The sequence below is a fragment of the Trachurus trachurus genome, assembly GCF_905171665.1.
Source record: "Trachurus trachurus genome assembly, chromosome: 8".
NCBI classification, from domain to species: domain Eukaryota; kingdom Metazoa; phylum Chordata; class Actinopteri; order Carangiformes; family Carangidae; genus Trachurus; species Trachurus trachurus.
The window spans coordinates 28,462,052-28,478,788 of record NC_139905.1 but is presented as its reverse complement, the minus strand read 5'-3'; the positions used below and the strand labels follow the sequence as shown (position 1 = coordinate 28,478,788).

The 16,737-nt window shown below is 42.9% G+C and overlaps 1 protein-coding gene across 1 annotated transcript in view; it reads right to left on the bottom strand.

The window, feature by feature from the left end:
- Nucleotides 1-16,737, bottom strand: part of LOC310990609 (junction plakoglobin-like) — a gene marked incomplete at both ends in the record, with an annotated part of 85,660 nt that overhangs the window by 19,476 nt on the left and 49,447 nt on the right. The window contains 2 exons of the mRNA XM_083978054.1: nucleotides 7,335-7,553; nucleotides 10,258-10,377. Coding sequence (XP_083834180.1) covers nucleotides 7,335-7,553; nucleotides 10,258-10,377 — 339 coding nt within the window. The remainder of the gene's footprint in view (nucleotides 1-7,334; nucleotides 7,554-10,257; nucleotides 10,378-16,737) is intronic.

The following is a 16,737-nucleotide window of genomic DNA, read 5'->3' as shown; positions in this document are numbered from 1 at the left end:
ACTGCATCGCCGATAGCATGTGAAATTGAAACAGCACAAAGCTTCAAATGAGCGAAGTCACGTGGATCGCACTGTTAATACAAACTGTTCTGCTGTGATATTGTTTCCATTTCTCTGCACCACTACTGTCAGCTGTTTGTTCTCAGCATTAATATGCGCGCGCACGTAAAAGCTGCTGCATGCAGGTGAAAATAATCAGCGAGGTGCAAAACGTGTAAATGCAAAAGTCCCTGATGTTATTGAGGCTAAGTTGTTGCAGCAACAACTGGAATCTCAGTGTTGATTAACTCTGCTGCTGGTTCACACTTTGTCATCATCACTGTTGATGTTAATTATTACAGACTGTTGCTTTGGAACTTTATATTTCTGTTTTAAAAAATGATTTACCTGGTGATTTACCTCTTTTTTTTTTTTACTTTTACTTTTTTACTTTAGTTTACTTTTACCAGTTTTGATTGTCTAATAGTCTTAACACTGTGATTACAACTTGTATTTCCTTTATTATCACTCCTATTTAATGGGGCTCCATTAAATACCAGAGTCATTGTAGGTTCTTTTTTGTTTTTTGTTTGTTACTGTTAAAGCAACAGTTCAACATTTTGGCAAATTGGCCCATTGCCATAATCCCTATAGTCTTGGGAGTAAGTTTGTTACCTTTAATTGTCGGTGCAAGCTGCTTTTAGATTGGCGGGGCAGAGACGTGAGCTGCTCAGCTAACGCAACAGAGACGTACGGAACTTCCCCCATTACCTCATCAAACTCATCAAATACACAATCCAACAACTAACACTCTTCTGGACGAACATTTCAAGGCAAATGCGTAGCCGAAACTACATTCCAGACATGGCTGTTGGGCGGAGTGATTTCAAAAACGCAAGTAGTAGTAGTAGTAAGTGTTCGCTTCATATATAGGTTGTTATTTCATAGCGTGGCGAATGTGTCATAACTTCTTCACGAGAGCATTTTGGCGTTGTTGGATTGTGCATTTGATGAGTTGTGAGGGAAAAGTGAAAGTAACATTTCATGAGCAGCTTGCGTCTCTGCCCTGCCGATCTACAAACAGCTTGCACCGACAATTAAAGGTAATGAATCTTAGCGAATTTGCCAAAATGTTTAACTATCCCTTTAAGTTTTTGAGTTTTGGATTTCATTATAGAATATGGATTATTGCTGCTCTTTTTTCTTTTAAATGATCTGTTAAAAATGGTTGAGTTGTTCACCTTGGTCCTTTAACTCTTGACGTTATAACAGTTTCAAAAGCACCAGAAAAAAAAGTCTCATACACATACAATTTGAAAATGAATATTTTTTTCTTTACTCATTAACACACAAGGTATGAGTGTATAAATAGAGACAGGAGTGAGTCACTGTATGACTCTAATAGAACTGCAGCTTGAATGAATCATAATGACTGTGCAGGAATTATCTTCACATCCAGTGGATGGATCTGCAGGTTTTTATTTTACCTTCATGTTTTCTACACAGTGTATGACTGTCCTCATGACCCTCTGCTTTTCCCTCTAGTGCCACTTTGAGCTTGACATCTTTGGTTAAAGTGAAATGTTTCAAACGCTATTTGAGCTGTGATGAAATGTGCGGCACATATTAATGTTAATTTCCTCTGGATTATTGGAAATATCAAGTGGCGCCTTCAAAAGCAAACATGTCAAACTCAACTGCACTTTGCATTTAGTGCGTAATGTAAATGTACAGTGCAGTGAAAAAGTATTTGCCCCCTTCCTGATTCCTTAGTTTTTTGACAAAGATAACCCATGTAAACATGAAATTTAGTTTTTCAATGATGATTTAATTTGTTAAGGGAATTAAGCTATCCAAACCTACCTGGCTGGGCCCTATGTGAAAAAGTAATTCCCCCCCTTGTTAAATCATGAACTAACTGTGATTAACTTAATTCTTTTTTGAAAAGCCAAGTTTCACTGTCCACACCCTGATCACTGCCAGACCTGTGGAATGAACAAATTTCACTTCAATAGAACCGGTCTGATTGAAGTGAAGGAGGTTGAGAGATCTCAAAAACCAAGACATCATGCTGCAATCAAAGGATATTCAAGAACAGATTAGAAAAAAACAAAATTATTGACAACTATCAGTCTGGAAAGTGTTACAAAGCCATTTCTAAAGCTCTGGGACTCCAGTGAACATTTGTAACTCATGTCAATGATTTTGTTTTTTCATCTTTTTAAAACGCGGCATGATGTGCGCTGCTGTTTGAGATCTCTTAGCCTACTTCACTTCACTCAAACAGGTTCTATTGAAGTGATTTCTTGATTCAACACTTCCAAAAACATTAGATTGATCACAGTTAGTTAATGATTTAACAAGGGGGGAGGGGCAGGTAGGTTTGGATTACTTTTTCATCAATTAGAAACTGCATTTTATGTTTACTTGGGTTGTCTTTGTCTAATATCCAAATTTGTTGATGATTGTAAACACTTAAGTGTGACAAATATGCAAAAAAAAACTAAGACAAACTAAGTTTTGATTTTTTGGGTTGTGATGATGATTTTTATAACCATAAATATATATTTATATACATATTTATAACCATATAATAATAAAGTTTTGTCTCTGATTAGACATTACATGAATTGTTTTTGGAAATTCTATCTGATCAATGAACCAGGAAATAGAAACAGATTTCTTCTTGTTCAGCCAACATGAAAACTCTTCGTCCATCCAGTCGGCCTGTAGACATCTGTCCTCTAAGCTAACACTGAATACTTCAGCAGCACCCATGGGCTTCATTTCTATCGTGTATTACCGGCAGTAGATTTGGATCTTGTTGTCTGTGGTCAGGTTTGAGTTCTGTTTTCTGTCTTTGTCTTGTCACTTTATTTTGAAATATGTGTCTTACCCCTGTCTTCCTGTCAACTTTCCAACCTGTGTGATTACAAGCCCCACCCTAATGTGTTTCACCTGTCTCGTCATCCCCTCTTTTTCATCATCCACCTCGTTGCCCTGTCCCCTCTTTTTTTCCCTCTTTCAAGTTTCTTTGGTTCTTTGGTGTTCCCTGTTTTGTTTGGTACTTTAGTTATTTGTTTTTCCCTCCTTGTGACTTTTGGGATCTTTACACCTGTGACCTTTAAAGGGATAGTTCAACATTTTGGCAAATTGGCCCATTGCCATAATCCCTATAGTCATAGCAGTAGGTTCGTTACCTTTAATTGTCGGTGCAAGCTATTTTTAGAACGGAGGAGCGGAGCGGCAGGCTGCTCAGAGCTACGCTATGGAGGCTAATGGAATTTCTTGGTTTTCCTCATCAAACTCATCAAATACACAATCCAACAACTCCAAAAGGCTGTCGTGGACAAGTTGTGACCTGCACAATCACCACGCTATGAGATAATAACAGAACGTTACGAGACGGAGCCGTTTTAGAGGTAAATTCATGCAAAACCGCTGATGCGTGTTGCGTTCAGGGACAGTTTTTCAGCAAGCAGACTCTGTATTTACCCTGTATTTACCTCGAAAACGGCTCCGTTTCGTAACGTTCCATTATTATCTCATAGCGTGGTGAATGTGCAGGTCACAACTTGTCCATGAAAGCGTTTTGGAGTTTTGGGATTTTGTATTTGATGAGTTTGATGAGGGAAACCAAGAAATTCCATTAGCCTCCATAGTGTAGCTCTGAGCAGCTCGCCGCTCCGCTCCTCCGTTCTAAAAATAGCTTACACCGACAAATAAAGGTAACGAACCTACTGCTATGACTATAGCGATTATGGCAATGGGCCAATTTGCCAAAATGTTGAACTATCCCTTTAAGTTGGTTTTCTTCTGTTTGGACTTTGGAGATCCCCTTTGTGTTTTTGCCCTGTCTAAATAAATCATTCACGTACCCTGCTCCCCGTGACTCTGTCTGCATTTGGGTCCTCTTCCTTGTGAAAATGTGAAAACCATGTTGCTAACCAGCATGAACCTGACAACTGAAGCCTGAACAAGTGTTTATAGCAGAAATAACAATCTTTACAGCCTGGTGCAGCCTTTTTCCAGTTTATGCTGCAAACCGAGAGGTGCCCATTCAAATCTAAAGCAGGTAATAGACTATGTGTCGTCAAATGAGCTATCCTGAGCTATCACTGTAAGTGTCAGTGGGTTCTAGTTATGAGCTGATGCACAGTAAAACAGTGTTTTCAGCTGCTCACATAATATTATTGAAGCATATTTGTTGTGTCAGATGTGTCTGAGATGGACGGATGAAAAATGCAGCAGAAACTCAATATTGTAATGTGAAAGTAATTAATAGTGTTGTCAAATGCATCAGTCTAAGTGATTCGTAATTAAAAAAAAGGGGAAAGCATATAAATATTGTGTGAGCACACTCCAGTCTGCTGTCTGAGTGTTGCTCATCTCCTCCAGCTCACTGTACTGTGCATTAACAAACCTCCACAGGCTCCTCGCAGCTCTTAGTGTTGTTAATTTAACTTGGAATGAACCCAGATCCTTTCAGTCCCTCTCCCACCCTCAGTCTCTCCTCATCACTGAGAAATGAAAACAACCTGTGTCTCTGTGTTTCCATCAGCCCTGGAAATGTGCAAAACCTAAATATTAAAATAAAAACTGGCAATGGAAACGCCTACATTTCGAAAAACCTCTCAAATATTGCTATTTCTACGCTCTCATGAGGTGGTTTTTCATACATATCAATATAAAAGTGTATCGCAAAAGTGTTATGGAAACACTTATTTCGGTTCAAGAACATCACACAGCTGATTGAACGTATCCCGCTCATCCTGAAAGTTTGTATCCATAGTTGGTCAGTGAAATCCTCATTCACAATCCTCTCCCAGAAATCCCTCATTTCTGGCCGCTGCCACACATAATATATATTATAAAATATATTTGCCTTTGAACAATCGAGCAGCCTTTGTCTTCTGTTAAACACAATACCAGCAGCTGAGATCGCTGTCCCAACACCATAGAAATGCAAGATGCTTACGTCCATCTTCCTTAAAGTGAAGTCCCGCTGGACGAGATCTTAAAGGAGACATATTATGTAAATATCACTTTTTGAAGGCTCTTTAACATATATTTGGGTGTTTGTCTTGCCTTCCGGCCCCCAAAATGTGAGAACTGACAAAAAAATCTGTAATTTTCAGGCTTCTTAGGTTAAAATCCATGTGGTTTTACAAGCTGTTGTCTTCCAGTGATGTAACTAATACCACCCCTACCTGGTACCAGTCTGGGGCTGTTGACACTGTTTTGGTAAGCAACCGGATCCAGGGCGAGAGAGACAGGCCTTTCCGTCAAAATAAAAGCACCAAGCTAATAAAATGCGGTGAAACCTTTTAATTTAAGGAATATAATTGACAAGAAAGTCCTCGAGCCATTAAGTTAACCTTTTGCTTTTATTGTATTACAAGTTAAAGGGATAGTTCGGGTTTTTTGATATGAATCTATATGGCATCCCCATCATCAGTTACGTGCTGTGACGGTGACTTTCCCCGGACTGTGTCCCGTGAGCGGAGTTCCGGCCTGGTTTCGGTGCTGACGAATGTAGTCCGGCTAGTTGGCTGGGGTCACGAAAATAAAGCGTTTTTCTTCTCAAAACAATATGCATTCAAAAGAGTGATACATTTGCATCACAAAACCGTTGTCCACGAAAAAGTCTGACCTCGCAATCGCTTGGCGCTATTTTCTCTCCCTCCGTATCACTGCGCGCTGCCGCCTGTAGACGGCTGTGCGCGTTTCTATCAGCTGTTTCACTGAGTTTACTGCTCGGATAGTTCACATAAACATTTCTGATTATGACACAAGTGATGAAGCCATCCCTTGTTTTAGCACAGAGCCAAAGGGAGAGCTTTATGAACCTGATGTGATGCTGAACTTCGTCAGATGGAGTTAAAACGAGCAGACAGAGAGAGAGAGGAGGGACAGGGAAGTGACAAGCTGAAGTTAGACCACAACTGTAGCTGTGACGGACAGGGTGACAGGGTGATGATCAGTAATGCAGCGCAGTCCGTTATGGAAGATCTAAGGCTCCTCTGACAGCTGCAGGTGAGCCGCAGGTGAGCTGCACGTCAGCTGGCTGGAGAGTAGTGCCGTTCTTTTTTTTTCAGCTGCACCGTCCGGTGCAGGTGATGCACGCTGTCTGTCTGTGTATGTTTGTAGGTCTGATCTTCCACCATGAACTGCGCTGCAACGATCACCCACCTCTTTACCTAACTCCATCTGACGAAGTTCAGCATCACATCAGGTTCATAAAGCTCTCCCTTTAGCTCTGTGCTAAAACAAGTGATGGCTTCATCACTTGTGTCATAATCAGATATGTTTATGTGAACTATCCGAGCAGTAAACTCCGTGAAACAGCTGATAGAAACGCGCACAGCCGTCTACAGGCGGCAGCGCGCAGTGATACGGAGGGAGAGAAAATAGCGCCAAGCGATTGCGAGGTCAGACTTTTTCGTGGACAACGGTTTTGTGATGCAAATGTATCACTCTTTTGAATGCATATTGTTTTGAGAAGAAAAACGCTTTATTTTCGTGACCCCAGCCAACTAGCCGGACTACATTCGTCAGCACCGAAACCAGGCCGGAACTCCGCTCACGGGACACAGTCCGGGGAAAGTCACCGTCACAGCACGTAACTGATGATGGGGATGCCATATAGATTCATATCAAAAAACCCGAACTATCCCTTTAATGTCTATTTTATAAGTTTTATGTTGGTCAACACTTTTACTTTGGTGAATTTGGTGATGACGCAGAATGCAGACAAAATTCGGACTTAGAGCCTGGTGACGCGAGGCTAACCTGGTAGCAGTAGAAGGGGCGGGGCAAGTAGTGGTTCATTTGCATTTAAAGGGACAGGCTCTGAAACCAGCCGTTCTGAACAGGGCTGTTTTGAGAGGTTGAAAAGAGCTGTGATGTTTGATCCCTGGGGTATTTTGACCAAAGTGTTTCACAGACATGTCTTTAAGACACCTGGGGACTATTTTAATTTGTGGAAAAGGTGCATAATATGTCTCCTTTAAAAGAATGATGGGATATTGCGATACTAGACTTTACGAGCGTTACGGCTCATTCGCAAAACACCTTTCAACGGAAACACCTGCAAATAAAACTTTTTTCGAAATTTCAGAAATACCGCTTTTATTTTGCGAACACCTGTAATGGAAACGCAGCTACTGTCTCTTCATCTGTCTGTGTCTCCGGGGACACAGCCCACCACAGCTCAAGCATTCAACAAGTGAAGCATGATGGGAGTGTGTGTGTGTGTGTGTGTGTGTGTGTGTGTGTGTATACATGTTTCAAACTGCAGTTACGTCTTTTCTAACATCTCCTTCCTCTCCCCACACAGCAGCGCTGCTCCTCACCTTCACCACAGGCCAGTAGTGCGGCTGGCCCAGCAGCTTGACAACGGCCGGGATGCCGTAGTGCAGCCGCACTGCATTCTGGGCCAGCTCGGCGTCCTGGTGTCGGGAGGTAAGGTGTCGCAGGGCGCAGACCGCCGGCTCGGCCACGTCCTCCTTCTCCCCGGCACGGAGCACGGCGTGGATCAGGGCCTCCACGCCGCCGTACTGGGTCACCAGGGTCTGAGGGAGAACAGGTGGAAGAGCAGAGAGTGGGGGTTCACTCATCTGACATGCAGGTGAAGCTGTGTGCTATGAAAGCCTCTATGAATAATACAGAAATCCACTTTTAAAACATGAGGGAGCGAGAAAACAACAATAAACCATGTGTGTGCGTGTGTGTGTGTGTGAGTCCAATCTTAAAAACAAGAAAACCAACTGTAAATATCAATACGATATATTGCTTTTGTAAATTGATTTTCCTCCATGTTGATTGTCTGGCTGTTGTTCAGGGGGTAGCTGAGACCTTTCATCTGCCTTTCTTTAACCACACACACACACATACACACCACGGATGAAGACCATGGTTCCTTTCATTCTTTGTTGTTTTCGTAGATAAATAGAAACATGAAGAATCAGACCCCTCTGGTGTTAAATGGTGAGCAGCTTCTTAAAGCTCCTCATGGCACAGATGCTCCTGTGTCTCTATTCCAGCTGGAGTTCCTTTCATTTAAGTGTTTATACGCACATAAAAACAACATACATAAATGTGCATTCATGAATCACCTTGATGTTTTTCATACGTAGGGATAGTTCAACATTTTGGCAAATTGGCCCATTGCCATAATCCCTATAGTCATAGCAGTAGGTTCGTTACCTTTATTTGTCGGTGCAAGCTGTTTTTAGAACGGCGTAGCAGAGCCGTGAGCTGCTCAGAGCTACGTACGCTACGGAGGCTAATGGGATTTCTTGGTTTCCCTCATCAAACTCATCAAATACACAATCCAACAACTCCAAAACGCTCTGGTGGACAAGTTGTGACCTGCACATTCACCACGCTATGAGATAATAACGGAACTTTACGGGACAGAGTTGTTTTAGTGGTAAATTCATGCAAAACCGCTGATACACGTTGCCTTCAGGGACAGTTTTTCTCTCTCTCTCTGTATTTACCTTGAAAACGACTGTCTGGTAACATTCTGTTATTATCTCATAGCGTGGTGAATGTGCAGGTCACAACTTGTCCATCAGAGCGTTTTGGAGTTGTTGGATTGTGTATTTGATGAGTTTGATGAGGGAATATAAGAAATCCCATGAGCGTAGCTCTGAGCAGCTCGCGGCTGCGCTCGGCAGTAACGGCTCCGCCATCCTTTATCTTCCTTCTCTTTTTCATGTCTGAGCCAAAGATCGATCGCATCACACAGAGCTATGATTGACAGTTTGTTGTGACGCCTCCCCCGATGGCCTATGAACTCGCGCAGGGTCGTGATCAATGATTGTAGTGCTGCCAGTCTCCAGACCAGGACAAGGCAAGAATCTATGCCACTGTGATGGTTTAATCTGACATGGTGACCATGGTGAAAGACAAAAATATTGTGTAGTCTGATCCTGGCATTAGTCTGCAAGCCCACATGAACCCAGATGAAAATGATTTAAGTAGGATTAAATAGCGACACTACGACGTTGCCATGTGAGCACAGCCGATTACTCAGTTGTGTATCAACTGAGAGGTGAAACGATCAATCTAGTGAAAATTCATTCTGTATATCTAGATAAAATGATACTTTTATGCCTCCATCAGTGACAGACTGGGGTTACTGGTTTGTTATCATTGCTTGTTGTTATTGTTGTATGGATCAGTTTGGGCCTGTTGTAAACCAGGAACAGACGCAGCAGAGTGGGTGGATCTGGCACAACTTCACTAACAAGGTGCATGAAGAAACTGCAGGACACTTTGTAAACAACAAAAAGCCCCAGCAACACTTGTAGCTAACCGACGTGCTTCGGCTTGTAGCCTTCATCAGAGTCATCAAGAAACTGTGATAGGCAATAGGGTCATGTGGTTTTGGACCAATAGAATCTGATGGGGAGATGAGAGGAGTGTGCAGAAGGAATGAGATGCCAAATTTTATTAGCTACTTTCAAAGAAATGACATTCAAAAACAATCTCCCAACGTTTCATAGTCCAGATAATTGAGAAAAGGCACGTAAATGATGATTAAAGTTGACTTGCAACTTTTAACCCTCTAGACGAGCACAACATTAAATAACTTCTGAACCGTTTATGATAGAGACGAGCTGTAAACTGCATCTGAATCGCGGGACAAGGACAAGGTCCGTGTAATCACGGAATACGGGAACAGATGCTAAATCAAACGTAGCATCAATGCAACGCTTGAACATGTTTTTACAAAACATCAACAAAACATTAGGCCCATTAGGCATTGAATTGTGGCTTTTTGAGAGTCATTATATTGTTTAAACGCAGTTTTCTCAGGTTTTCAATCGGAAAAAGAGAGTGGAAGACTATATTCAAATGGCCATATCTTGAAAACCATCCAATGTATGATTTTGACTAGGTTATCATTTTAAAGCTTATTTTCTCCTCTTTCCATTGATACCAAAATCTCATTTTGAAATGTGACTCATTTTGCTGGATCAGGTCACATATGGTTGTGAGCTGAGAAGTGGCAACAGGAGGTGTTTTTGGAGTAACTATTTAAAATGCCATATACAATATAAATAAAAACAGCAAAGCATACATTAAAAACTGTAAGGATAAACCTCTTTGATTTGAGCAGTTCTCTTAGCTACAAGTGCTGCTGGAGCTTTTTGTTCCTTTGTAAACCAGGAACAGAGACATGAAGTTCACAGAATCCACAGCACAAACCTCTTCTGCTCTTATGGAATAGCGCTAGAATGAGGTGTGGTATCTCATTGTGGTTACCTTGTTGCGTGAGTTGTTACAGGTGAGGTTGGACAGGATGCCGGTTGCACAGGTCAACATGTTGACGTCGTCTGAGCCCAGCTGAGTGACCAGTATCTGCAGCAGGCCGTCCAAGCCCTCCTACAGAGACACAACGGAGATACAACTGAGAACGCTGCAGCACATATCAGTCTGATTTGAAGGCTGGAATGCAATAATACATTGGAAAACTGAGGCCTTGGCCCTTATGTGTGGAGAAGGAAACCAGAGTTCAACACCGGCAAGCCCTGAGAGCTGGGTAGCATGGTGCTGCTGGAGAAGCAGGTTGGCAGAGCTAATTATTATTGTTAATTATTCATTCTTATCACATGTGGTGTGCTTGCTGCATGCATGTCGTTCCAATGCACGCTTGACACATGTCTATAGTAAAGAGGTCTCATTCATGAAACGTGAGTAAATCTGTGTGTAGATTTGCACATAAAAGCTCACGTTACTAAAACTTTACTCGGATTTACTTCGGATTCATGAACGGAGTGGGAAACTCAGATTTGATCGTAAACACGTGTGTAAGATGATGAATCCCAACCCATCGTAAACTAACAACACGCCCCCGGTGATCAGCAATTAGCATAGATCTCCATACATGAATAGCCATATAAGGAGATCCTGACCACCATATTAGGAGGTAGGCGCATCCTGCTCACCTGCGGCCATGACGCAAACGAGGAAAGAGGGAGAGAGAGAAAAAAGAGAGATCACGGATCGAAGTCATTTTGGGTGAAGTGGAGTCCAGAAAAAATATTTAATTCTCTTCTGTTAGTAGTGGTGTGACTGGGACAGGTCAAAGGCTGGAGGGAAGAAAGAGATTTAGTGAATTAAGTATCCTTGGTTTATTAAAGAACCGTTTAAGAAGTAAAGCCAGAATAGTTCGATATGAAACATGAAAAAAAAATACACACAACTACAGAGCTACTGCAGCGACGGGAGGAGGAGGCTCTTCACAGCCTCAGCTGTAGAGGAGCATGGTTGGATCAACACATGAAGTTATATAGGCAGGTTATATTGTTACAGAAGCACCAGCCGTCTGTCACAGCTCCATCCAAACCGGTGCCGACTGCGCTGCTGTGCAGGGTGAAGTGTGCGCCCACCGAGCGTGTTGCAACACAAAAAAGTTTTTTCCGGTTTTATATCAGATTATTATCATCATTAGATGGAGCCTTGACGTGTTTGTGCGTGTCCGATCCCTAAAACGTCTCTCCCTCCAAATATTTCTAATTGTTTGTCATGTTTAAATTACGTGTTTCAAAGGCGTCGGCATATTTTGAACATGAGAGAGAGTAGCCTAATATGGATTAAAATTGTAATTTTCAACAGTGACAAGCAGTATTTATTTGCATTCCTACATTTACACAAGCGCTACACACAGTCAGGAGCAGGTGTAGATTTTGTGAGTAGCTACGAAAAAATCAGCACTACTAAAAGATTGATGAATGCGGAAATCCACGTAAATTTGCGCTGCTCAGGGTTTACACACAAATCCGTGCTGCTCACGTTTTCATTCCGCATTCATCAATCTTTTAGTAGTGCTGATTTTTTCGTAGCTACTCACAAAATCTACACCTGCTCCTGACTGTGTGTAGCGCTTGTGTAAATGTAGGAATGCAAATAAATACTGCTTGTCACTGTTGAAAATTACAATTTTAATCCGTATTACTCTCTCTCATGTTCAAAATATGCCGACGCCTTTGAAACACGTAATTTAAACATGACAAACAATTAGAAATATTTGGAGAGAGAGACGTTTTAGGGATTGGACACGCACAAACACGTCAAGGCTCCATCTAATGATGATAATAATCTGATATAAAACCGGAAAAAACTTTTTTGTGTTGCTACACGCTCGGTGGGCGCACACTTCACCCTGCGCAGCAGCGCAGTCGGCACCGGTTTGGATGGAGCTGTGACAGACGGCTGGTGCTTCTGTAACAATATAACCTGCCTATATAACTTCCTGTGTTGATACAACCATGCTCCTCTAGCCTACAGCTGAGGCTGTGAAGAACCTCCCCTTCCCGTCGTTGCTGTAGCTCTGTAGTTGTGTGTATTTTTTTTTTTTTTTTTCATATTTCATATCGAACTATTCTGGCTTTACTTCTTAAACGGTTCTTTAATCAACCAAGGATAGGCCTACTTAATTCACTAAATCTGTTTCTTCCCTCCAGCCTTTGACCTGTCCCAGTCACACCACTACTAACAGAAGAGAATTAAATATTTTTTCTGGACTCCACTTCACCCAAAATGACTTCGATCCGTGATCTCTCTTTTTTTCTCTCTCTCCCTCTTTCCTCGTTTGCGTCATGGCCGCAGGTGAGCAGGATGCACCTACCTCCTAATATGGTGGCAGGATCTCCTTATATGGCTATTCATGTATGGAGATCTATGCTAATTGCTGATCACCGGGGGCGTGTTGTTAGTTTACGATGGGTTGGCATTCATGAAGTTACACACGTGTTTACGATCAAATCTGAGTTTCCCGCACCGTTCATGAATCCGGAGTAGAGTTTTAGTAGAGTGAGCTTTTATGTGCAAATCTACACACAGATGTACTCACGTTTCATGAATGAGACCCAATAAGTTTAGTAGAGGATTTGTGGGTAACCCTTTAATTTACAGGCCACTAATTACGTGATAATGTCAAGAAATAGCCAAGAAATAATGGTCATTTTCATAGTAATGTCGAGAAATATAGTCAAGAAATAACAGTCAATTGCAAGGACTTGGTGGAGAAAAATTCTGGCCTTTCCCAAAAAATCCAAAGCATGAAAAGAATGTGTAATCTTTTGCCTAACTTGTGGAAGGAGGCGCAACAAACAGGACAAACGGCCATTTCTTAAAGGGGAACTAAACCCCTCAGTTTTGGATGACGTGCTCTAAGCTTGAAATTCAAAAAATGCCTTGATTATGGGCGGGACTCAGGAGCACTCTCCGACCCCCCCCTCCCCCTTGCGCCCCATTCACACCCGCGAAATCACACAAAAGAGAAAAAAAAGTAATAAACACACATCGACACTTCTGCTAGCGCTAACGAGCTACTAACAAGCTACTAACGAGCTACTAACGAGCTACTAACAGCACTAGTAGCGCGGACACTACTAGGAGCCCTAACACAGTGCATCTACAGCTGATCCGCCGGCTCGTTAGCTCGTTAACGGCTCGTTAGCGCCGGCCGCACTAACGATTCCCGTTCAGGCAGCTGTTAGCAGCCGTTAGCCGCAGCAGAGCAGCTAGAGTGCCTAGCAACCGTTAGAGGCAGGCAGCAGCCGGTGCTGATTGGTCGGGGAGCTAGTGGCCGATGACGAAAGCTGCCTCCAAAACGTCAGCTGCCTCCATCTCAGCCAATAGAAAAATTCGATTGTAATAGCCGTGTTTCAACCCATAGAGGGCAGTCACTCTACATTTTTACTACAAAATACACCAAGTTGAAATATTTTGACTAAAATGTCAAAAGTTGGACCAGAATCAACTGACAACACTACCTTATACCCAGATATATTTGTTTTCAGCAGAAAAAAGTGGTTTGGGGGTTTAGTTCCTCTTTAAAAAAGATATCGCTGCCTGCTGGTGTGGTATGTAATAGGGGTTGCACAGACTAGTCGACTAATCGACTAGTCGACTTTACTGCTCCACAATGACGTTTTCAGCTTGACGTCGACTAGTCGCTGATCATGTAACAGTATGCTACAAGAGTAGCGGCTTGAAACAACAGCACAGAGTGCGCTGAATGAAAAAAATACGAGCGCCGTCAAGCTGGATGGAACGAGCGCGTACCAGACAGGAAGTCGGGCACAGAAAAGGGGAGAGAATCCGGTCAATTTTCAAAATAAAATAAATGATGATTAAGTTTGCTTGTCCGCCTAGATATGTCAGTTGCGTCTGCACACAAGACACACATCCATACACACAGCGCTAGAGACAGACCTGTAGCCTACAGACGGGTCGATGTTTGACCGGAGCGGAGAGAGCAGGAGAAGCTGCTGCCTGACACCAGACAAGCGCCTGTGAGGCGCTGCGCTGCCGCGGCCAGTGTGTCGGGCTGTCGGCAATTTAAAAAAAAAAAAAAAACTCTGCTCATATCGACAGCTTTACGTCGCGCACAACGACAACCAACAACAGCAACAACCAACCAGAAAAAAATGTGAGTGAAACTGTGAGTGAGCAGGACTGTGACGGTGACGAGGCCTGTGTGTCGTTTCCTCCCTAATTGTTTAACGGACAGTAGCTATACAGTATTATCTTTTGCACTTGTATAGGAGTGCATGTTACAGAAAAACAAACTGATTTACAGCTTGTTGTTTATAGGCTAAAGCTGCTGTTCTGTGGACTAATTTCTGTGCATGAGCGTCTGTCAGTGAATAATCTACAGATTGTTGCCAAGCATTTCCCTCCTCCTGTAATTTATGATGGGAAAAATATGAATGACGTCATCAGCGACTAGTCGACGTCGACTCGACTTTCATAACATTAGAGTCGACTTTTAAAAATCTGAAGTCGTGCAACCCCTAGTATGTAATGCACAGTACTACACTGCATACACACACCATCAAATCCTTCTGTTCTCCTGACCTGAAGCACCTTATGATCATCTGCCAACCAGTCTGGCTACTGAGAGAATTCTCAGCTGTTATCATTAACAGACCTCGCCTTCCAATAGCTGTCTGAGACTATCAGGAAGCACGACACCGTGCACCTGGAGGACGCAAACCAACCTGCAGAGAGCGTTACCTAAATGTCAAATACTTCCAACGTTTTACCTGCACTGCTCCGTTCTGCTCCTACTTCCTAAAGACAACCTGAGACAGGAGGGGGAGGGAGGAGGGACCGGATCAATCGGAGGTTATAGAAATGATCGACTAAAGTTTCAAGCCCATTTACCTTCCTGCAGCAGAACCCTGCACTCTCCTTCTTACAGGTAATTGCCTGAATGCAAAGTGATTTCCTTTTTTGTGTTAATCTATGGCTTAGATTAGGGATGGGTATCATTAAAGGGATAGTTCAACATTTTGACAAATTTGCCCATTGCCATAATCGCTATAGTCATAGCAGTAGGTTTGTTACTTTAATTTGTCGGCGCAAGCTATTTTTAGAACGGCAGAGCAGAGCCACGAGCTGCTCAGAGCTACGCTACAGAGGCTAATGGAATTTCTTGGTTTCCCTCATCAAACTCATCAAATACACAATCCAACAACTCCAAAACGCTCTGGTGGACAAGTTGTGACCTGCACATTCACCACACTATGGGCCCTAGTTTGCTGGCGCAGCGCAGGTGGCGCAAGGTAGTGCAGCTGGTCTAATGCAAGTTTCGACCAGCGCAGCCTAGCGCAAAGTCAGATTGGGAGATTTGTAGATCGCGCTGCGCTGAGATAGGCGTGGCCGCGCAGCAGGGGGAGGCGTCACAGATTCAGCTTGGTGCAGTGGAAGTTTTGTGCGAAAATGTCTCGCCGAGGTTGCGCTGAAAGCTCGCCACCTCCAACCAGGTCTATTCTCAGCGCAGGGCGAAGCGCAGCAGGTGCAGTGGAAGTTTGGCTGACTGACGTGCAGTGCACACACGTCACCAAGACCTCACAGGCAGATCTCCACAGTTCCAGACACATTTCAATGCAATAAATATCCACAATAACCACTATTTAATGCAACTAATGGAATCAACACGTGAATTTATATCTATATAGATTGTCCCGTCACATCTGACGTCAGATCAAAGCAGAGATCAAAGGCTGTCGGCAGCGTAATGGAAACTCCACCTGAATTAACACAGCAGGGACGAACTGGCACTGAAAAGCAGCTGTGGATGTCCCAAGCAGGACTGAGGGTGGATGACTGCATGTCGCTGCCGTGTTGAGATACCACTCTGCCCTTGTGATGATCGCTTTATTTATTTATTTACTTATTAATTCATAGCGCGAGCGACCGCATCAGGCAGCCGTAATGAAAAACAAAACACAAATCTTCATCTCTCTTAGTCCAGTATATAGCCTATACTCAGCATCTCTATCACAGAGAAAAAAGAGAAAAAAAGAGACGGACAGAGAGAGAGAGAGAGAGAGAGAGAGAGAGAGAGAGAGAGAGAGAGAGAGAGAGAGAGGAGGACAGAGAGAGAGAGAGAGAGCGTCCTTTACGCTGATTTCATCCGTTACGCATGGTGTTTGTTTATGTTGTGATTACACCTCTCATCTTAAGGGTTTGAATAAATGTGAGTTTCTTTATTAGTTTATTAGTTGTTGTTTCTTATACTATTGGGCAGGGGTTCTCAGTGTATCAGATCAAACCTGATTAAGGATATTTGTATTATTATTAGTAAACTCATTGTTGGTCACTCTGAGCTCGGACCTCCGGGGAAACAGCTGTTTCCTCCGGGGAGAGGTTCGGCCTCTGGCGTCGCTGTCTCCTCCGTCCATGTCCAAGTATAAAATGACAAACTTGCAGCGCGCATCGCCCTCCGCG